The following is a 23,107-nucleotide window of genomic DNA, read 5'->3' as shown; positions in this document are numbered from 1 at the left end:
CCATGATATATGCCTGAAACTAATACAACATGGTGAGTCTCTTATATTTCAATCAAAAATGACAATATTTTTAATTTCTCCTTCACCATTAAAAATTATTTCTAATTGAGAACATATGAAATTCCATTTATACCACATTCTCTAACGTCAACATCTTGATGTTGAGAGCTTATTTTTCTTGTCAATAATGTCTTTGAGGACACAAATGGGACAAGGTCAGAATGCGCATCTAGAGGGAGCTACACATCTGGTATAAATTTCCTGCCTCTATATGGGTAATTTCAATGAAAAGTGCTTTAGGGATGAAGATGGATAAAATCATTTCCATCAGACTCATAGGTAGATAATTGTGCCTTCAAATAATAATTGCCATCTCTTCATATCAGAGGAAGGCTGGGTGAAGACAAGGGTTTCTCTTTTGATCTAAGAGAAGGCTGTGGTGTTTTAAACTGCTCACCTACCATCCAGAATCCAGAGATTAGCAGCCCTCGGCCTTCTGCTCTGTGCAGCCCTGTCCAGGAAACGGCACCACATCTCCTGTGTCCCCCTCTCCGATGTCATGTTTTAGCTCAGGCCCTGATCACAGTGGATGAGAATCCTGTTTAAAGAAGCTGCTCATGCTGACCTTTACTGGAGCACTGCTGTTCCCAGCCACCACAGGGAAGCATGTGGACAGCCAGATTTTGAGCCCTTGGTGGCCCAGCCATGACCCCAACGTGGATGGAAGGCTGGTTGCCTCCATAACCTGGGAGGAAGGAGGGCCAAGCAGGAGTCAGGGGCTCTGGGGCAGAATGCATGGGCTTTGAGGACCCGGAAAGAGTCAGATGCTTACACCCAACTCCTCCTTGGTGGTGCGGAAGGAATGGGTATCATGTCATTGACATCTGCCCTGCCAGTCCCTCAAAAAGGAAACGGTGGGGGGCGGGGCGACTTGGTGGCTCAGTCACTTAAGTGTCCAACTTTGGCTCAGGTCATGATCTCAGGATTTGTGAGTTTGAGCCCCACGTCAGGCTCTGTGCTGACAGCCTGCTTTGGATTCTGTGTCTCCCTCTCTCTCTGCCCCTCTCTCAATTGTGCTCTGTCTCTCTCTCACTCAAAAATAAACATTGCATCAAAATAAAATAAAAACAGAAAACACTGAGAGGGATATGGGCCATTATAAGACTCACACCCACAACTGCTACCTTGAGTCTACCTCAGCTCCCACCTGGATTGGTGCTACCGTGAGGTAGCTGGTACGTGGGGAAATCCACAACGTGTGGATTCATGCAGGGTTTCCTCACTGTTCTACCCGAGACACTGCTGACCCCTCATCCATGTCTTGCAATCACGAATCAGCCATGTCCTGGGGGCTGATAGCTACCCTGCTGATCACCACACACCACGGTGAGTAGGAAGTGCCACGTGCTTGCGAGGATCTATTGACGAGTGAACACAACTGTCACCAGATCTGGAGGAAGCTTGTGGCCACCACCCCAGAAGGAACCAGCGGGACATGTGCAGTCAATACAATTCAAAGTCACTTATCTTCTGCCCCTATTACTGTAGTTTCTACCTGTTTGTGACCGTGTGTACAGGGGTCACACTGTGAACATCAACACAGAATGACCGTAGATCCTCCTGGAAGCAGATAATGACAGAGATACAGAACTGTGATGGATTTATTAGGGGAAACAAGGAAAAACAAAATAGAGGGGACAGGAATGGTCAGGGAAAGAATTCAGTCAAATACGCATATCAGACAACTTTTCTAAATATATCACATCACCACAGCCAGTGGTCACAGTTCAGGGTCCTCTTCAAATTTCACATTCTCCTGTAAGGCAAAGAGATTTTGGGTTATTGCAATGGGATCTTGTGTTCTCCTCTATGTATTTTGTCTTCAACAATATATCTGTGGCCTTGGATGAACACTTAATTGTGTGGCTGCATGTGTGTCTACTTCTAAGGGATTAGGACTGTCTTCAAATCTTAGATATAGATCCCTGAATGTACACAGTATCACAGTTATCTTTTTCTTTTTCATAAAGTAGGACCTGAATTTTAAAAGAAAAAACACAGGGGTCTTTGTCGTATTTTTTGAAACAGGGATTGCCAACCTCTCAGCCTCAGGCATTACACTCTTAGTTTCATGAAATTGAATGAACATCTGTTGAGGACCTTCTGTGTGGAGATACATTCATTTCCACCCTGAGAAGGGTGAGTGTCCACTCCTCCCATACATTTTACAAATTCTTTAAGTGCTTCTCACCTCTTCATCGTACTGACCTCAGAAACCAACATTGTCCCTGTTTCTCAAATTACAAACCTGAGGCTCTGAGATGACCGCCGAGAGCTGGTGTTAGAGCTGACACAGCAGGAACACAGGCAAAACCTCAGGAGATTGCGAGGGAACTTTCGGAGACGCAAACCTGCAGGCAGGGTGGTGACAGCAGACACAGGGGTGTGGTGACCAGAGTTCAGCAGGGGCGGTTCCTCCTCACCCCTGAGTTCCCCACCAAGAGTCTGACTCAGGCTGAAGGCCAAGGAAGCGGCACAGCTGATCTACAACGTGCCTTCACATTTAGCCTCACTGAGACACACAAACTTAGGCAGACAAGCGTTTCCTAAGTTTAATTTCCCAAATCTTAGAGAACATTCTTTCACACATGTCCAGACCCTTCAGAAGACCAAGGGAAACAACAAACTTTATTTAGATTATGAACTAGTTGCACTGTGGTAACGTTGACATTTCAGAGATGATGACTGCATTCTACATTGTGGTTGAACCCGTGCAGCAGTCCTTTGCAGACTTCACACTATCCTCATGCTCCCTTCCCAGTGTGTGGGCCCTGCCAGAAATGGCCTCCAAGTCCATCCTACTGACCCCAACGCCCTCCCCTCTGCACCTCCTCAAACTCTGCTTACTGTGCTCAACTTCCCTTCTATTCCTGCATGATTCAAGTTTCCCCCAGTTTTGCACTGGATCCTTCACTGGTACTTCCACTATGGTGACCACAAGGTCTGTGTCATATAATGCATGTGCCCCCTTTCAGATGGGACACCTGAGGCACCTACACTTAGGGGTGCATCTCATCCTTCACGGAGCTCAAAGCATTGTGTCTTTCAGACAGGCACCAGTACTCCTGATACATCTGCCTTTGTGTAAAACTCCTCTTTCTTGTAGACAAGAGAAACCTACAGCTGACCTCATTACAGGGAAATGACACAGCCCATTGTACACTATGTCCTGAGAAACTTGAGATATGTGACACTGTCCTCAGGCAGGTTTGCAGTTGAATTGCCAAGCCCTCACAAGCATCCCTACATCATTCCCACCAAGTCTTTCACCAAGAAGACGAATACGCTTTATCAGTCACTCATCCAGTTCAGGTCATCTTACCAAATTTAGTACGTGGAGGAGCTGGTGGAGGAGGCGGAGGTGGCCCATAGCCCGTGACTGGTGGTGAAGGGTGGTCCATGGGAGACAGCCTGCAAGGCGATCCTGGGGAAGGACCAGGCCCTCTTGCATTCATAATGGCCTGCAGAACAGAAAAGAAAGCTATGTTCATAGGACAAAGCAAAGCACCAACACCAGCAAAAAGTGGCAACCCAAAGAAACAGTGCTCATCTCCTGCCAGCTTCCCCACCACCAGGTTCCAAGAGGGCAGCATCAGCGCCAAAATCTCTACCCATACTTTGGGTTCCACTTATAGCTTTGGGGGTGGGGAACGGATGCTATGGGGACAAACCAGTGTTCCCACATGTGTGCAAATGTAGAACAGCAAGCTCTTGTCCGAGAGGATTTATGGAATGAGTACCAAATTAATAAAATAGCATATTCCTGATAGGAAGGCATTTAAGTCCAGAATCGCCTTCCACCCCGTATCCGCCTCCACCACAGAGGCTGCTTATTTGTATGTGAAGAACTACAGATTGAGAAGGAATGACAATCCCAGGCTCCACACATGGAAATATAGCCCTCGTGGCTCAAAGCTCTGCCTCTAAGCCCCCGCCTGTGCCCGATCTGCTTCTCTCCCGACAATGAGGTCTTCTCCTCTCTGCAAGTGCTATCCATGGGCACAGAGACATGTTTGGGGATGGGGATCCTGAGGTCATGCAGAAAACCTCGAAAAGCATGTTCTTAGAGAAACATGTTACCTATACATGTTAGGTAGTCTTAGCTAATTTATTTTCATTCAGTGGTACTTCTCAGTTAAATACAGTACAACTCGCAGGGTACTTTTGTTCTCTAAAAGATGAGCTGAAATTCTAAATAACAGAATTAACATAAATACACTTTCGTTTCTGCTGTACATCTCCATGTTTCACCTGTAACAGTGACACAGGACACAAGAGAACGTGCTCATGTGAATACAAAGGACACAGTGGAGAATTACAATGCAGGTAATTACAGATTGTCTCTCTTCACCACCCATGTAGCAATGTGTGTTTTCTAGGACAAATATGTCACCTCTTGTCGTTCAGAATATGTATACCCAGGGCACAGCTGAAGAGATTCCAGACAGCACATTTACAAAAAAAAAAAAAGGCTGAATGTTGATGGGTATTAAATTTACTTTCTCTAAGACCACTCTAAATGACACATACAAAAATATAAGTTGGAGTGAAGGCAGTTTGCAATTTCAAAACATAAGGATAACTGCCGATTTTCTGAACACATTAATCCCCTAGAAAGAAACAGAACAGGAAGAAACAGCAAGAGCAATGATTCCACACTGAGGAAGTCCAGAAAAAATAAGTCATGCCAAAAGACTTCCAGGTGGAGTGTGGTCTCTTCCTCCCTGGGTTATTTCCAGGTATACACCAGAAAAGCCCTTGGGTGCTCAGCCCTAGGCACGATTGGTTCTAAACCTTCCACAAGGAGTTGACAGGCAGAAAGTAGAGAACCCCATAGACACTTGGGTTAAGGTTGTGCATTTGGAAAATGAGAAAAACAAGCAGACATATCATACAACACACAAAACAGACACAAAGCCAGGAGAGCGCTGAACAGAAAAAGGAGGGTTTTGCCAAAGAGTTACAACTGAAAATGTCCACAGCATTTACCTTGTCCTCCGTGATTCTTTTGGTAGAGTCAGTGTTGTTGTTACTCACAGAAGCAACATGTGGATCCGCAAAAGGCCCTAGAAGGGATGGAGGTTTATTCTGCTTTGAGTAGATTGTGCAGAGATTAAAAAAAAAACCAAAAACACAAAAAAAAAACAAAACAAAAACCCCAATAAACAAAAACCACTCTCCTCATTCCTCAAGCAACTTAAACTCTTTGGCCCAGTCAGATCCCAAATCACATGCACAGGGTATCCCACATGCCTCAGGTGATCCCAAGGTAAAGGGAGAGCCATTCTTTAAACTCTGATGAAGACCCATAAAAGCCCTGGTTCGGGTGTTTTCATAACTCCTCAAACAACTGTGGATGACTGGGGGCTCAACTGGATGGATATACGTTAGGCTGCGCCTCATGCCTCCCACCGCCCAGCACATGGACTGTGTATGGCACACATCTGCTGAAGCGCTATGCCTGCTTTTCTGCATACAGCCCCATTCCATCTCCACAAGAGACACCTGTACCAACACAAGGTGGGGGAAATGACCCAAGGATGATAAGTCAATCATGAGAAACTCAAGGAATGTGGTGATGATGGCAGGCATTTTCCTTGCGTTGCAATGGTCTGTGGTACCACCTCTGCACCTTGTACAAGACTGAACAACGGGGCGCCTGGGTGGCTCAGTCGGTTAAGCATCCGACTCCAGCTCAGGTCATGATCTCACAGTGCGTGAGTTCCAGCCCCACGTCGGGCTCTGTGTTGACAGCTCAGAGCCTGGAACCTGCTTCAGATTCTGTGTCTCCCTCTCTCTGACCCTCCCCCATTCATGCTCTGTCTCTGTCTGTCTCAAAAATAAGTAAACATTAACAAATTTCTTTTAAAAAGACTCAACAACAACAAAAATTAGATGAAGGTTCTCAGCAAGCCAACTCATACTGCCCAGATCATCTTACCAAGTGGTGCAGGTGGAGGGGTTCGGGATGGTCCCGAACCTTGTACAGGAGGTGGATGTGCCCAGATCAAAGGGTGGCCTCTATAGTAGGGTGGGCAGAATCTTCCAGTTGATGGAGGAGGTCGCCACGGATCCACACTGCCCTGTAGAACAGAAGTGACAGCTATGTGCAGATGCCACACAAGAGAACCAATCCGCAAAGCAGATGAAACCCATAGAAGTACGGGTCAGCACCTGCTCCCTACTCTGCCACCAGGATCCAAGAGAGTAGCATCAGTACCTGAAAACTCTGTCCCTGCCACTGGGTACCACCTACAGCTTAGGCAACTAAACGCAGGCGGTTAAACTACTGTCACCACATGTCCCTGCCCATGTGTGAGAATTTAGAACAAAATGATCCCATCTTACAGGATTAAATAAGTAATTCCAAACTAATCAAGCGGCATATTCCAGACAGGAAGACATCCAAGTCCAGGATCACTTTGCATCCCTCCACTACAGTGACGGCAAAAGCTCTGTTTTTGGCTTATTCCGAACACAGAAAAATGGACTGCAAATACACAGCTCATTCTCTGCACATGAAATCACAGCTACTCTTGGGGACAAGTTCTGCCTGCCGGCCCCACACTTGGCCCCCTCTGCTTCCCTCGCTGAGAAAGAGGTCTTCCTACTTTCTGCAAGTGCTGTCAAAGGCCAAGAAACCACTCGGGAGTTGGGGATGCCTGGAGTCTTGTAGGGGACCTGAGGAAATGTTTGCTGTGAGGAACATATTACACATCAATGAGTACTAGGCCCCCAAGTGTTTACCTGAATTCATAAGGAATTCTGGTTTTGTGTACACTACAAGACACAGAGTAATACATCCTATGGGAAAAAAGAGGCAGACATTCATGAAACAGAATTAATGCAAATGTGTTTTGACTTTGGTATACATTTCCAGGGATGTGTCATGAGCGATGGTATCAGCTCTAACACTGACTGGAGACACAAGAGAACCTGCCCATATGAATAAAACTGAAGGACCTTGTGTTCAGAATACTTTTACCTAAGATACTGCTTAAAAGGATTCGAAACAGTTCATTTACCCATGAAGACGGGAAGGTGGTGAGTTATGACAATGACTTTGTCTAAAACCATCATAGATTGTACAAGGCACACAATATAAAGATGGAGGGAAGTCTTTTCACATTTAGAACTAACAGACAGTCTTCACCATGAATAGTGAGACCAGAAAGAGGAAAATAACAACAACACTGATCCCACAGAGAGGTAGTGTGTTAGGAGTCAACAAGCTTAGAGACTTTGCTATAGAGTGCAGTGTATCTTCCTGTTGTTGTTATTTTGAACACAAGGGAAAAGCCATAAGGTGGTCAACTTCTAAGTTCCTTTGGCTACTAAACTGACCAGAAAAAAGATGACAGGCTGAAAAGACAGAAGCCTGTAGACTCTTGGGTTAAGGCTGTGCATTTGGAAAATGAGAAAAACAAGCAGACATATCATACAACACACAAAACAGACACAAAGCCAGGAGAGCACTGAACAGAAAAAGGAGGGTTTTGCCAAAGAGTTACAACTGAAAATGTCCACAGCATTTACCTTGTCATTCGTGGTCCCTTTGGTAGAGTCATTGTTGCTGTTACTCACAGAAGCAACATGTGGATCTGCAAAAGGCCCTAAAAGAGATGGAGGTTTATTCTGATTTGAGTAGATTGTGCAGAGATTAAAAAACAAAACAAAACAAAACAAAAACACAAAAACAAACAAACAAAAAAACCCAAAAAACAAAAACCACTCTCCTCATTCCTCAAGCAACTTAAACTCTTTGGCCCAGTCAGATCCCAAATCACATGCACAGGGTATCCCACATGCCTCAGGTGATCCCAAGGTAAAGGGAGAGCCATTCTTTAAACTCTGATGAAGACCCATAAAAGCCCTGGTTCGGGTGTTTTCATAACTCCTCAAACAACTGTGGATGACTGGGGGCTCAACTGGATGGATATACGTTAGGCTGCGCCTCATGCCTCCCACCGCCCAGCACATGGACTGTGTATGGCACACATCTGCTGAAGCGCTATGCCTGCTTTTCTGCATACAGCCCCATTCCATCTCCACAAGAGACACCTGTACCAACACAAGGTGGGGGAAATGACCCAAGGATGATAAGTCAATCATGAGAAACTCAAGGAATGTGGTGATGATGGCAGGCATTTTCCTTGCGTTGCAATGGTCTGTGGTACCACCTCTGCACCTTGTACAAGACTGAACAACGGGGCGCCTGGGTGGCTCAGTCGGTTAAGCATCCGACTCCAGCTCAGGTCATGATCTCACAGTGCGTGAGTTCCAGCCCCACGTCGGGCTCTGTGTTGACAGCTCAGAGCCTGGAACCTGCTTCAGATTCTGTGTCTCCCTCTCTCTGACCCTCCCCCATTCATGCTCTGTCTCTGTCTGTCTCAAAAATAAGTAAACATTAACAAATTTCTTTTAAAAAGACTCAACAACAACAAAAATTAGATGAAGGTTCTCAGCAAGCCAACTCATACTGCCCAGATCATCTTACCAAGTGGTGCAGGTGGAGGGGTTCGGGATGGTCCCAAACCTTGTACAGGAGGTGGATGTGCCCAGATCAAAGGGTGGCCTCTATAGTAGGGTGGGCAGAATCTTCCAGTTGATGGAGGAGGTCGCCACGGATCCACACTGCCCTGTAGAACAGAAGTGACAGCTATGTGCAGATGCCACACAAGAGAACCAATCCGCAAAGCAGATGAAACCCATAGAAGTACGGGTCAGCACCTGCTCCCTACTCTGCCACCAGGATCCAAGAGAGTAGCATCAGTACCTGAAAACTCTGTCCCTGCCACTGGGTACCACCTACAGCTTAGGCAACTAAACGCAGGCGGTTAAACTACTGTCACCACATGTCCCTGCCCATGTGTGAGAATTTAGAACAAAATGATCCCATCTTACAGGATTAAATAAGTAATTCCAAACTAATCAAGCGGCATATTCCAGACAGGAAGACATCCAAGTCCAGGATCACTTTGCATCCCTCCACTACAGTGACGGCAAAAGCTCTGTTTTTGGCTTATTCCGAACACAGAAAAATGGACTGCAAATACACAGCTCATTCTCTGCACATGAAATCACAGCTACTCTTGGGGACAAGTTCTGCCTGCCGGCCCCACACTTGGCCCCCTCTGCTTCCCTCGCTGAGAAAGAGGTCTTCCTACTTTCTGCAAGTGCTGTCAAAGGCCAAGAAACCACTCGGGAGTTGGGGATGCCTGGAGTCTTGTAGGGGACCTGAGGAAATGTTTGCTGTGAGGAACATATTACACATCAATGAGTACTAGGCCCCCAAGTGTTTACCTGAATTCATAAGGAATTCTGGTTTTGTGTACACTACAAGACACAGAGTAATACATCCTATGGGAAAAAAGAGGCAGACATTCATGAAACAGAATTAATGCAAATGTGTTTTGACTTTGGTATACATTTCCAGGGATGTGTCATGAGCGATGGTATCAGCTCTAACACTGACTGGAGACACAAGAGAACCTGCCCATATGAATAAAACTGAAGGACCTTGTGTTCAGAATACTTTTACCTAAGATACTGCTTAAAAGGATTCGAAACAGTTCATTTACCCATGAAGACGGGAAGGTGGTGAGTTATGACAATGACTTTGTCTAAAACCATCATAGATTGTACAAGGCACACAATATAAAGATGGAGGGAAGTCTTTTCACATTTAGAACTAACAGACAGTCTTCACCATGAATAGTGAGACCAGAAAGAGGAAAATAACAACAACACTGATCCCACAGAGAGGTAGTGTGTTAGGAGTCAACAAGCTTAGAGACTTTGCTATAGAGTGCAGTGTATCTTCCTGTTGTTGTTATTTTGAACACAAGGGAAAAGCCATAAGGTGGTCAACTTCTAAGTTCCTTTGGCTACTAAACTGACCAGAAAAAAGATGACAGGCTGAAAAGACAGAAGCCTGTAGACTCTTGGGTTAAGGCTTTACATTTGGAAAAGATAAACAGGCAGACATATCACACAACACAGAAAACAGGGATAAGGCCGCAGAGCATGCTGTTGCGCAAATGAGGGTTTCCTGACAGACGTACAACTGAAAATGGCCCCAGCATTTACCTTGTCCTTCTCAGCATTGTTGGTAGACTGCTTGTAGTTGTGACTCATGGGAGTGACATCAGCTTCGGCTAAAGGCTCTGAAAGGGATAGAGGTTTACTCTGATTTTAGTAGACTGTGAAGAATTCACACAAACACCACATTTTGTGACGTGTTAAACTCTTGCCCACACTCAGGACCAGGAGGAGAGGCAGAGAGTAACCCACAAGCCTCAGTTGACCCCAGTGATAAGGGGGAGATCCATCCCATCATATCTTAATGAAGAAACCATAGGGTCCTGGCTCATGTTCTTCATAATTAGTCAAATAACTTTCAACAGGGCAGCTCAAAGACAAATCAGGAAATCGTCACCAAAACAGCCATTTCTCAATACACATGAGGGGTAATAACTCAGCATCTCATTTCAGATAAAAATTAAAATGAGAGCATCAGTTGGTGGATAACATCAAAAAACCCTCCACAGAAGAGCATGGGTGTGTTTCTTCTGACTCCAGGCAAATTGTTCAGTCTTTCAGCTTATCTATAAGCTGCCTTCCACATGGGAGCCGGTATTATGTAACTATTTCTGAATGGAACTGAACTTGACTGATATTATATTAATGAGGAAAGGAAAACTATGGGTGTTTAGCAGTGAAGCCGCAGAGTTGCACTGATAATATCAGAGGATGAAGCTATTTGGAGCTTGGATTCAGGAATGTAGGTCTACAGTTCACAACAATAAAAATAAAGGAACATTAAAAATAGTCAATAAATGACCTTCTCCTCAAATAAACTAAAGTCTTCACATTGAGTCCGGGTGGGAAGAAGGATGAGGCCCCTGTCCTGTCATTCTTTCCAAGCTCTTCAGACAGGGGGATGCTAGAGGAGGTGGGAGGGTCACAGCCAGAGGAGGGGCATGAGCTCCACCAGTCACAGGGACAAGTGCCTCACTGCTTGTAGTACCAGAGGAGAACACCCTTCTGTCACCCCTTCAGACCACCTGCTGTCCTAGGTGTTTGCTGTTCTGTCCAAACACACGATGATCACCCACAGGAGAAGGCTTTGCCGCAGAAACTAGGCTGCTGCACATCACCACATCCCTTTTACCTCTCCTCGCAGGGTTCTGCATCTCTGGACTTCCAGGCATTGGTCTCTGCCTCCTGTATCCCTCAAGCAGCCTCTTTCCTTCCATCACATCCAGTCTTGGATACAGAAAAAGAATGGACTTCTATCAGAGTTGCAACGCCACGTCCTCTGACTAGACACTAAACAGCACAGCTGTCATCCCTCAAAACACCCATAAAAACTCATGTCATGCTCCCACACCTGTGTTTCAAGCGGGCGACCTCTCGGCTCTGCTCCACCATTTTCCTCTCCCAGATCCGAGTCTTGATCTAGGGGAGAAAAACATATCCACCTTCAGTCGTGCCAGACTGGGAACCAAAGAGAGAGAGGAGGAAAAAAGAAAACACTTACCAGGTTGTCCTGAGCATTACGCTCATAAACTGCGGCCTGAAAAAGCAACAATGAAAAGTCCGTGTTTAGGAATTCCAAGGGCCACTACACTCAACCACATGAGGTACTAAGGGTTCACTATGTCAGGCAGAACTCACGTTACCTGGTGTGTGAAGGTGAGTTCTGCCTTCTGCACCTGTTCTCGTGTTTGTTCAATTTGCTGTCTGTGAGATACAATTGTTTTCGTCAAATAAGGCCTAATATGAGGTAGGATTATAAATAATCTGCTCATGTTCCCGTCATCCTCATATCTTCCCCCAATACAATTTATCCTTTCACATGAAACACTTTTCACACAATTATAAATGTACAGAATCAAAGCTATTGTTCCATCCTCTCCTTACTCATTATTCCATGCCCGTAGGGTTCAGAGGTCATAGAATTCTTTTCCATTTGCAATCTTGCCCTAATTCATCATGTGACAAGTGACTTTCATCATAAAGCCAACATAAAGTTCTATTCTCCTTTAACTTGTGTACTCACCAGGTTTCCTAGGGTTGCAAAGACCACGACCATCAGATAGATGGTACTACCTTGTTGATGGATATGATTTCATCCTATGACACACTGCTTTCCTATAGATTATGACAACTGACACCACCCCTCAGGAACGTTGGCATGGATGAAGTTTCTACATGGGCAGGTCAATGCTGGAGACCCAGAAATGTTTAGTAGCTTAATTGTTTTGTTCTTTCTAATACTTATCTTTTCCTATCTGTTAATTCTCTACGGATATGTCCTCTGAATTTGTGTTTGTATTACTATATTCATGGAGTCTACCCATTGTACAAAGGTTAGAACTAAGAAACGAACAGGGGTTTCATGAGCCGCTGCTAATTAGTATCTGAACTCACTTGCACTTGTGTAAGTCCCTTGTAGCTATTTTCAGATTTTCCTCTGCAGTTGCCATCTGATTCTTCATTGCCACTAGTTCACAGTTTGTCATATCCAGATTCCTAAGATGGGAAAGATATATACACAGTCCAGTAGCCAAGGTCCAGAAATTCTGCCTTTTTCCTTCTCAGCTCTCTTAAAGCCTAGATTCAAATATCCCTATCCCCTCCCCCAACGATGCACAGACTGGCAACACAGTCAGAGAAATGAAGACCCCATTTAATGTTAAAGAAAATTCAACCTCCGTCTGCTGCCAAGTCGCCTACAATCAGAGCCGCCTTTCTAGTTCTCTGCTTCTACTCCTTCATCGTCAAGTCATCAAATAACATTGCACCTTGTGCCTTCCCAGAGTTGGTCTTTTGTTTGAGATGGATAAGGCCTATTTCAGGTCAGTGTGAAAACCTGTGCCTGACCAACTGTACCCATTAGGGTGAGGCAGGGGATCATCATTGCCTTACACCTCCATGGGGCAGTGCACTGAATCTCAGTCCAGAAGTTGTACCCTGACACAGACACTGAGCATGAAAGACAGCCTTCCAGGATATGGCTTCACCAGCATTGCAAATCACTCCCATACACCACTAAGGTTCAGGAGTGCACCCCCTGCCCACTCTTTCAAAGATCCTGGTGGAGGGAAAGGCCAATCTTAGAGTGGCAATATATGCTGAAATATAACATGGTGTGAACTGTCCCACAGTCAGGCTGTTATCTTCAGGAAACAGATTTCAGATGGAAAACTATCAACTTCATGGAGTCAGTCTACTTGAACAAGACTCAGTTCATTGACAGTGAAGGCAGCAAAGGGAAATGCTTAGAAAGGCTGGTTTGCTGTGTTGCCCTCAGACTATTTTGTCCATGGTGTTGCTTTAAAGGGTTTCAACTTGGCACCGGATGTACTCAAGAATCACATGCAAAATTGAAAGACTGTTAGTAATGGACACAAAAGCACTAGACAGAGAAAGGTACATGCATTTCCCTCTGGTCTCACAGGTAGTCCTTCAGCAAATGCTTTCTGGGGTGGCTGTAACGTAGAGGCTCTGTTGTAAGGGGGTGAAGATAGAAAGGTGGTCAGGGTGCTGTACCTGCTCCCACAAAGAGCTTACACATTAACAAAAACAACATGCCAGTGAGACAGAGCAGGCTCCACCCCGGGTGTGGAAAGGACTAACAGAAGCTGAGTCTCCAGGGAAGACAAGGAAGCATTTCCTTTTCAATGTGAATAAGGTCTCTAAAGGCCCTCCTCCTGAGAACAAAAGGAAATACTGGACCAAAGAAGAAACATGCACCTGGTGCACCAAATTTCTAATGAACCCATGAAGACACACTTCATACGAGGCTCACTTGCAGACTGGATGAAGAGATGCAGTCCTGATGCCATCCCAACCCACAGTCTAGAAAGAAACTCCCATGGTTTCTGCAGCAAGATAAGTCAATGTTTTCCCTAAATATTTTTGACCCAAGTCTGGTGCTGAACAAAGATGACCTAATTCCCGGCTGATAAGACAATGGGATGGGATTGAAGCCTATAGGCCAATGTAAATGGATCCAGAGGGGATCCTGTTATCAGTGTGTTTAATGCCAGTATCTTCCCTCTTCTACTCCAAGTACATGACACAAGAATGTGTGACAAGCACTAAGGACAGAGAGGAAAATGCAGGTTATGGAAAGCAAGGTAGGAAGGGCAGGTACAATTCTACTGAATGCATTTGGCAAAATTACTCTGGATCCAATTCTAGAAGAAATATATTTATCTATAGCGGCCACCACATTCATTCATACAACAGTATTCTGGACCATTATTACACGAACGTCTTACTTTGCTATAGCCATTTTTCTTTCTTCATAGAACTTATCAAGGATGCATACTTCCTCCTTCAGATTTTTGGCTTTTGCTTCCCTGATTGCTTTCATAGACCTCAAAGCATTACACTTGTCTTCCAGGGCCTTTTTCCTTTCTGTAAAAAAAAAAAAAAAAAAAAAAAAAAAAAGGATTATTTTTGTGCATGGGCATATGACCTGAGACTTGGTTTTCGGGTGACAGGAAAAGGGCAACTAGTGTGAAGGCAAGAAGGCATTCTTTCCCTTCCCAGTGCAAAGTCATTGCCACCATATGGGGATTTCTCCCCAACAGACAACATACCTTCCGGTTCACATTTATTGGACCTCCAGGCTCTCAGTTCCTCCAATTGACTGTTTGCATCTTCTGACTTTAGGACAGATATGAGAAAATACATTCAAGAAATAATGATCGCACAACAATGTGAGTGCAACAGGACTGTGCATGGCAACAAAGAAAGATCCTGGGGCATAAATACAACAAGGAGAAGGCAAAGAACATGGAAAATAGTTCCAGTCAAAGGGCTCACAAATGGCTTTCTCAGGAGAATATTCCTCTATGCACACTGAACATTGTTGAGCATTAAGAGAAGAAGGCAGTATACAATTTGCTATTGCCCTTCATCTCTCAACTATCTTGGGGGATTTTCTCCATATCTTGGAGGGCAGGTCTGAATGATGTGGTAATGACCTAGTTGTGAAAATAAAAGATACTTCCTAGTCCTTGAAATAGCAAACTCCTCATGGTGGTCCTAGTGAAATGCCAGCTGTGCAGATGGAGGTTTGTCTCCCAGAGGCCCACTCTCTACTATGGTAAACAGCAAGCGAATATGCTATGCTCACCTCACCCAATGAACAAAAAGCCTCCAAAGTCAAATTACAGTAAAAGCAGCCAACTCTTAGCACTTCCTGATTCTTGACATTCCTCTCTCTCTCTTTCTGATTGCAAGGTAACATGTGCACTTTGAAGGGTGTCATTTAAAATTTTATTGAAGTGCTCAACTTTTTTGATGTTCTCCTTCAACAAAACATGTTGAATGAATAACAATAATTCATTAATTTTACTTGTGTTTTTAGAACGCAATCCAGGCAAAGAAAGGATTCTTACTTTCAATTTAAGAGCTACAGCAGAGTGAATGTTAGTTTCTCTCTTAGCTTTTTGAAGATGTATCTTTAATTCATTGTTCTATATATAAAACACATGAAAAAGGAATCAGAATTCAAAAATAGCATCGTGGTAGATAAACCTATGTCTAATGTGTGACTCCTTTCACAAATAAAAAGGTAGTTTTTTATTACATTTGTGAAGCTTGTCTTGAATTGGAAGTATGTATAGAACACATGAAATAGGTCAGTAGGATGAACTACAAGAGGTAAAACTAATCAAAATGAAGTCACAAGAAATATTTGAAAGGGCAATGCTACCTTCTGTTCCCACATGGATATTGCTTCAGCCAGCTCTGTGGTTTCTTTCTCCAACGTGTTGAACTTTGCAGTTTTTTTGCCGTAAATTAACTAAAAGGAGATAAAACAATTTTTAAGGTTGTTACCAAACCAGTGACATCGAATAATCCCACTGTATTAGCAGCACAGACACATGATCTGACACATGGGTGTAACTAACTTTTTAGCTTTCTCATTGTGCCTGAAGAAAGCAAGTTTCAGCAGCATTTTAAACCCAAGAAACCTCATTTCACTGACATTCCTATACGTGTAAGCTCTAGAACACTGACTCCTCTAACAGACACAAAGTGCAAACTCCTCTTATATTGGCCCAATGTGAGAGCTCTCATGCCCCGAGATCACTCTTCTCATCACCACCACCGCTGCATTTACAGGGATGAACACCAACCAGTCTTTGAGGGCTTGTTAAGTGTCAGGTAGACACCTTGCTTCTCAACAGACAGCCTCACAGAATCACCACTGTCCATGGGGTCCATGCAGAATAGATTATCCCCCATTTGCATCAAGTTCACTTTTCCCCTGGCATGAATGGCTCCCTCCACCTCAGACTCAAAACCTTGGTTTAACCCTCTCTTGTGACACACACACTGCCTGGCAATACCTGGCTTCTTCTCTAAGCTTAGGCTTCTTGACAGACTCAAAGAGGGTTTTCTCATCTTCACATTTCACCAAAAGCCAGGTTATGGCAAAGTACTCACTCCACACCTCAGGCTCATATCATCACTTCTGTCCTAATCATTTCTATGCAAAATTACACTCATTCTGTTCTCCTTCCTCCTGTGATGTTTTCCTCCCCTGGTCTCTTGTCTTAAGTGAGGCAAATCCCTCCACATTGTCACTTAGCCTCTAACAGGGAAGAGAAAGATTTTCAAGAGTTAACAAGTCAATTAGACATCAGAAGTCACCATATTTATCCCTAGTTAAAAAATTAAAACCCACACCAAACAGGAGTAATGAAAAAAAAATTACAAAGAATACTAAAACCTAAAATCTTACCTTGATATACTAGAGGCTCTGAGAGACGAAGAAACAAAATTAAGTTTGAGGTCAAAACATATTAATTGTAAAAACTTGTTCTTCCTGATAAAATACTGAAATGTCATCCATTGAAATTACAATGATCATTTTGTTCAGCATAATGAATTCATAACATTAATATAAGAAAAAAGTAGAATTTCATATTTAGTTCATGATTCTTTATAAACCATTTCTGATAAAAGCATAAAGATTCAGAGCTTATTTTGACCAAAAGATAGATTTACATTATATTAAATAAACATCAACATATTCAATTCTGTCAGTGATTAATGCAGACATTTTTAGAAATACGTAAATAAAATATTTGTCCGATTTTTTTTCTCTTGTAGTCAAACCCAATATCCACACTGAAGTCCAGAACCCAGGACCATTTGAAATGCCAAAAAAAGAAAAAAAGAAAGAGAGAGAGAGAAAGGGAGAGAGGAAGAAAGAGACAGAGAGAGAGATAGAGATAGAGAGAGAGAGAGAGAGAGAGAGAGATGGAGGGAGATGAGGGGGGGGCAAGAAGGAAAGGGAAGGGATGGGAAGGAGGAAGGAAGCGGCAAGGAAAGAAAAGGAAAACCTTTGTATGAAGACACGCTTCTTTCATTCTCTAGAAAGCTTTCTGAAATGTTACACAGGGTTGGCTGCTTTCCGAATCAATAAACAATTACAACATGTCACGTGCTATGATTTTTCTAGATCACTAAAAACAGAGGGTCTTCCAAAAACACATCATCAATTGAGAAAGAGAGTGGAACATGGCTAGGGAAAAAGCACAGGCACCAAAAGAAATGATGGCTAACATTTCAAAAACAAAGCAAAAAGGGCTCCTGTTGAGAAGGTATAAGAAAAGCAAGAGGAACTTAATTCCTGTAAAGGCACTGGTCTAAGGCAAGGGTTAACAGTTTCCATACTGGAGACTTCTGGAAAAGTGAACCAAAGAGAGAACAGATATTAGGGAGTAATGGTTGTCTGGGCAAAAGTAGAAATAACAATTTAAAGCCTGACTGCACTAGGATTTCTATTTTCTAGGAGCACTAAAAGCACGTCAACCATGGAAAAAGACATCCTGTGATTGTCTTGTGTCCACTGAAAAGTAACAACCATAAGATAATGACTGTGGGACTGAAGGATGCTTCCCCACTCCCAGCCCCTCACCCTTTGGAAAAGTGCCTTTATAAGCCTGGCACACCACCCTTTTGGGGAGCGATATTCCTCTTTCTTGGTGGCTCCACTGTATACAACCTATCTCTTATAAACTCCACCTGCTTTGTTTCCCTTTCAATCAGTGTTCATTACTAAGACACTGAGACTGGAGAACCTGGTCTTGGTGGTCTAGTCACACCCAGACCCAAGTCATCCCCTGATGAATTATAGCTCAATAATATCTAGGCAAGACTCTACTTTAACAAAAGGTAAAGACACATTTTCTTGATCTGTAGGACGTATATCCCTATTTGAAAGTTTTGAATGATGATGTGATGCTGAAGCGAGCCCCAACATCTTGCCAGGATATTGGAATATCATCATGGTATCAAAAAGTGAGTCATAAAAATGTTGTTATAGGAAAGTGTATCTACGGAGGGCAAACAGGAAACCATGGATAGTCCTTTAATGTCACATGTTTCCTTTCCTAAGCAGGGGAAATGGAAAGAGAGATGGCCTTACAAGTACTTAATATGCATATTTTCTTTTTGAAGGGAAAGATTTCTAAATTGGCAGGAAAAGAGGAAAAACAGCCACTTATAAATAAACTCATGCTGTTCTGTTCTTGCTTAGAAGGCCTGCCCTCCAGAGAAACTATTTCTCCAAAGCCTAATGGGGTTTTCCTGAAGACAAGCAATACAGATGAAGGGAAATACTCAACTACAGTGCTCTTCCTCCTTCCTGTCTCATAGGGGAGTAAACTCAGCCTAAAACCTAGGTAAAGACAAAACTTTACACTAAAGGCCTATTCACCTCAGTTTTTTTAAACAAGGACGTGACCCCAAGCTTCCCAAAAAACTTAACAAGGTACCCTAAAAGGAAAAAACACATATTTTGAACACAGAATGCAAGCATTAGAATCACACTTCCTATGGCAGAGATGGTGGGATAATCAGGCTGGGAATGTAAAACCGCTCTGATTAATAGGATAATGACTCTAATGGAAGAAGTAGTCAGTATGCAAGAAGAGGTGGTGAATGTGAGCACAGAAACGATAACTCTAGGATCCAAAAGGACTTCTAGAAATCCAAAACATCATAGCAGAAATAAGGAATGGCTTCATTGGATTTATTAACACACACAGCACAGCTGAGGAAAGACTCAACAAGCAGAAGGAAATGTCAAGTAGAAACACCCAAAACAGAAACGCACACAAAAAAATTAAAAATACAACAGAGAAAATCCAAGACCAGTGTGACAATGACAAAAGGTGTAACATACACACAATGGGAATACCTATTATACGTTTGAAGTGAAAATGACTGAGAATTTTCCAAAATTAATGATAGTCATAAACCACAGATTCAGGAAACTCAAAGAATTTCAAGCAGGATAAATACCCCCCTCCAAAAAAACCCAAACAAAACCAAACCAAAAAAACAAAACAAAACAAAACAAAAACAAAAACACAAACAAGAAAACAACACAAAAACACAAGACTATCCCTAGACATATACTATTCAATCAAGAGAAAATTGAAAACAAAGAATTTTGGAAGAAGCTAAGGGGTAGTTTTGGGGGCTGGAGTTGCAGGGAGATGGAAGAAATAACACCTTACCCAAGAGGAACCAGGACAAAAAATACTCAGAATTCAGAAACCACGCAATCAAATGTTTATACTGTTAAAAGAAAAGAACCCATCCACCTAGAATACTGTGACCAGTGAAATTATCCTTCAAAACATATACAAAGTAAGGGAAATTATTGGAGATACTGAGGTCAATAATAAAGGCTTAATTCTCCAGGAAAACATAATCCTTAATGCACATGCATTAACAACAGAGTGTCAAAATACATGAGGCAAAAACTGATACAACTGTTAGGAGAAATAGACATATACATTATTATAGCTGAAAGAATTCAATACCTTCTCTCAGTCATTGACAGATTGAGCATAAAGATATTCAAATTTAAGAACACAGTTGGACTGAACTGCATCACCAATCACCTAGATCCATGACCATCTGTAGAACACTTTCTACAATAGAAAAATACACATTCTTCTCAAGCTCATATAGAACATTCACTGACACAGACCATATTCAGGGTCATAAAATACACCTTAACTTGAAGTCAACAAAATCATAGAAAATATGTTCTCAGAACACACATGTAAACTAGACATCAATAATAGAAAGACAACTGAAAAACTACAAAATATATTAGAGATATTCTCATAGAAGATAGAGAATACAGATAGAATAGAGAAATTCTAAAAGAAGAGGGTCAAAGAGACATTTCACAGAATTTTAAAAATATTTCCATCTAAATGATAATGAATGTTGGAATTACTACAATTTGTGGGATGCAATGAACACCGTGCTTAAAGGGAAATTTGAAGTACTGAATGCATACAAAAGGTCTAGTAAAAAATTTGTTCTTACCAAAAAACTTCTGCTTACTTATGATTAAAAGCCTATCTGTAAGTTATTTTAGTATACTCACAGCAAGGACAACTCTCCAGAGGTAAATAAGACATGCACAAATTGCAACGGTGGCAGTAGTAACGGCAAGCTTCCACAGAGTTCCGAAGACACGAGAGCCAAGAGGGAAATGGTCAGCCAAAATATGGACAAGCTGAAATAATATTTGAGATAATGAGGAATAGCAAAGACATTTATAATATCTGTCACCAAGAATCATTTTTATAAACCTTCAACCAGCCTCCAGGAGGTTATAAGCACACCTCTCAAATGCCTCCTCCTGAAGGAGAGGGAGGACAGAAGGCTTACAAAGGAGCAGGGGCAAACCTGTAGGAGTGATGATTGTGTTTACGATCTTACTGTGGTGATGGCTTCATTGTTCCTTACCCTTTTAGTAGACAAGAAGTAAATGACTTGTGTTGTACATTCATGAAGTACCTAGATAAAATCCTTTGGAACATTTCCAAACATACACCAACATTTACAGAAGGATGGGAGAAAGTAACAATAAAAATGTACTAGAGATTCAAATGAGACTGTTATAGAGACAGATGTTTACAGATATGGATATAACTGAGAGATGTGCAGCTGCTCTTAATATGGGATTATTCCAACAAAAATAAATTCTACATTATTGTTTAGTTTCTAAAAACACTGAGGTTTTCTTTTTTTCTAATGTTGATTTATTTTTGATAGTAGAGCGGGGGAGGAATGAGAGAGAGGGAGACAGAGAATCCAAAGCAGGCTCCACGCTGTTAGCACACAGCCTGATCCTGGTCTCAAACTCACAAACCTGAGCCAAAATCAAGAGTCAGATGCTTAACTGACTGAACCACCCAGGCTCCCCATAAGGTTTTACTTTCAAAGTTTACTTTGAATCTGAATCACAGCCCAAATTGTCAGATTTCCGAATTAAATAAAGATTTGCATAATCAGGTGATCTTGTGTATTTTGATGAAATCTATGAGGTTTTAAGTTACTTGAACACACATCTCCAAATAGCCAATACAATAAATTCAAGTTCCTATTTCATAGTGTTGCACCTAAATCAATCAATAACAACTATGGAAATTACTTTCTTTTTTTTTTTTTAATGTTTATTTAATTTTGGGACAGAGAGAGACAGAGCATGGACGGGGGAGGGGCAGAGAGAGAGGGAGACACAGAATCGGAAGCAGGCTCCAGGCTCTGAGCCATCAGCCCAGAGCCTGATGCGGGGCTCGAACTCACGGACTGCGAGATTGTGACCTGAACTGAAGTTGGATGCTTAACCGACTGAGCCACACAGGCACCCCTGGAAATTACTTTCTAAATAACACAAAAGTCCTGGATGTGGTCACTAAAACAACAGAACACATGCCATTTTACTAAAACTAGACTTACCAGTCTTTTAGGGGAAAATACACTCACAATGCAATTCATACTAATTCACATACCAAACTTCAATTTTGTACCAATAAACCTCTCTAGAAAGTAGTCTCCAAAATGCGTACCATTTGTATCTTCAGCTCTCAGAACTGAGGTCACTAAGATGCGTGCTGGTGGGAAATGTACACTGACTTTGAGTGGCCACTGTCTGCAAGAGAGCAGGGTCTGTCAGCACAATGATCATGGGGATCAAATGCGGCAAAGACAGAGGCCATCTTGACATGAATGGTAAACATCCTAAGTCCTGGGCACTCTTGATACCTCTGCCAGCTATCCGTATGCTGATATCATTAGTTACCGTTAACTAGATTAGATCCAAGGGAGCCAGTAACACTTGGTTCCCACAGACAATGGTTATGACCAGGTGGAGGTAGGAAATGCAAGACAAGTTAGTTTGTGCAAGAATTCAGAGATGAGGGAGGGAGAGAGAGCTGAACTGATCTATGAGATGCAGCCTAGGAAGAAGGGGGAAATTGCAATAAACAGAACCAAGAAATTTCCTCTTCGTAGACTCAAAAGAAACAGAATAGATTCTGTTGTGCCTGGAGGTATTCATGTGGGAGGATTCTGCCTCAATTTAGGTTGTACCTGACTTGGGATGTTGCAGATCCCTCTCTAAGAATCTGGTGTATGCCAATATCAAGAAATCTACTTTTCTCTATGGGTGTCCCCTGTGTCTCTGTCTCAGGCTCCTGGGAGTACAGGTTTTGCTTTTTAATGATAGAATGAAACATTCACACTGGCAACCAGGTATTTCTTTATAGTTGGACAATCCTAAGGACATTCAAGACCCTTTTTGCTTTGGGTAAATCAACACTCTGCACATAGTTGGCTAAAGAAAGGACAAGAACGCATTCACTTCCTGATCACATCACTCCTAGTGATTTTCTTATTATACATGTCCAAGCAGGCTGAGGCCACTTCATGTACACTGAGCTTGTTATCTACCTGGTTGGACACAGAGTCCTTGGGGGCAGCCTCTAAGACCAGAGGGAGAGGGCTGATGCACAAGTTCCTAAAAGTGAACAAACCAGGAAGCACAGAGCACAAATGACATTTCACTTTCCAACACCAACACTTCGGACACCATGGTTCCCAGGGCTACCAAACTTCACAAATATGAACAACGTGCTGATAGGAAAACTAACTACGTATAAGAGGGACTCTAAACTTACAAAGCTTGAAGAAGAATCTT

At 42.7% G+C, this 23,107-nt stretch overlaps 1 protein-coding gene across 1 annotated transcript; it reads right to left on the bottom strand.

The window, feature by feature from the left end:
* Positions 1–1,643: 1,643 nt before the first annotated feature.
* Positions 1,644–20,569, bottom strand: LOC125148975 (transport and Golgi organization protein 1 homolog). Its single transcript, XM_047827452.1, has 17 exons — positions 20,507–20,569; positions 15,797–15,886; positions 14,676–14,742; positions 14,352–14,490; positions 12,496–12,597; positions 11,745–11,805; positions 11,603–11,638; positions 11,453–11,520; positions 11,234–11,328; positions 10,150–10,226; positions 8,558–8,699; positions 7,597–7,673; positions 6,002–6,143; positions 5,050–5,126; positions 3,383–3,521; positions 2,309–2,411; positions 1,644–1,816 (listed from the first exon to the last, which is right to left on the bottom strand). Exons 2-17 carry the CDS (start codon positions 15,809–15,811, stop codon positions 1,807–1,809), a joined length of 1,350 nt encoding a protein of 449 aa, XP_047683408.1. The 5' UTR covers positions 15,812–15,886; positions 20,507–20,569; the 3' UTR covers positions 1,644–1,806.
* Between the last annotated feature and the right edge of the window lie 2,538 nt (positions 20,570–23,107).

This window comes from Prionailurus viverrinus, chromosome A2 (assembly GCF_022837055.1).
Source record: "Prionailurus viverrinus isolate Anna chromosome A2, UM_Priviv_1.0, whole genome shotgun sequence".
Taxonomy (NCBI): domain Eukaryota; kingdom Metazoa; phylum Chordata; class Mammalia; order Carnivora; family Felidae; genus Prionailurus; species Prionailurus viverrinus.
This window is presented reverse-complemented; position numbering and strand designations above follow the sequence as displayed.

Bases quoted from the DNA above. Each gene is read 5' to 3' on its own strand.
- LOC125148975 (XM_047827452.1), bottom strand. The intron at 12,598-14,351 runs GTAAGACGTTCG...TTCCCATCTTAG, and splicing joins AGAAAAATGGCTATAGCAAA to GAATCTGGATATGACAAACT. The intron at 2,412-3,382 runs GTAAGATGACCT...CCCTGCCTGCAG, and splicing joins TCCTCCACGTACTAAATTTG to GTTTGCGTCTCCGAAAGTTC.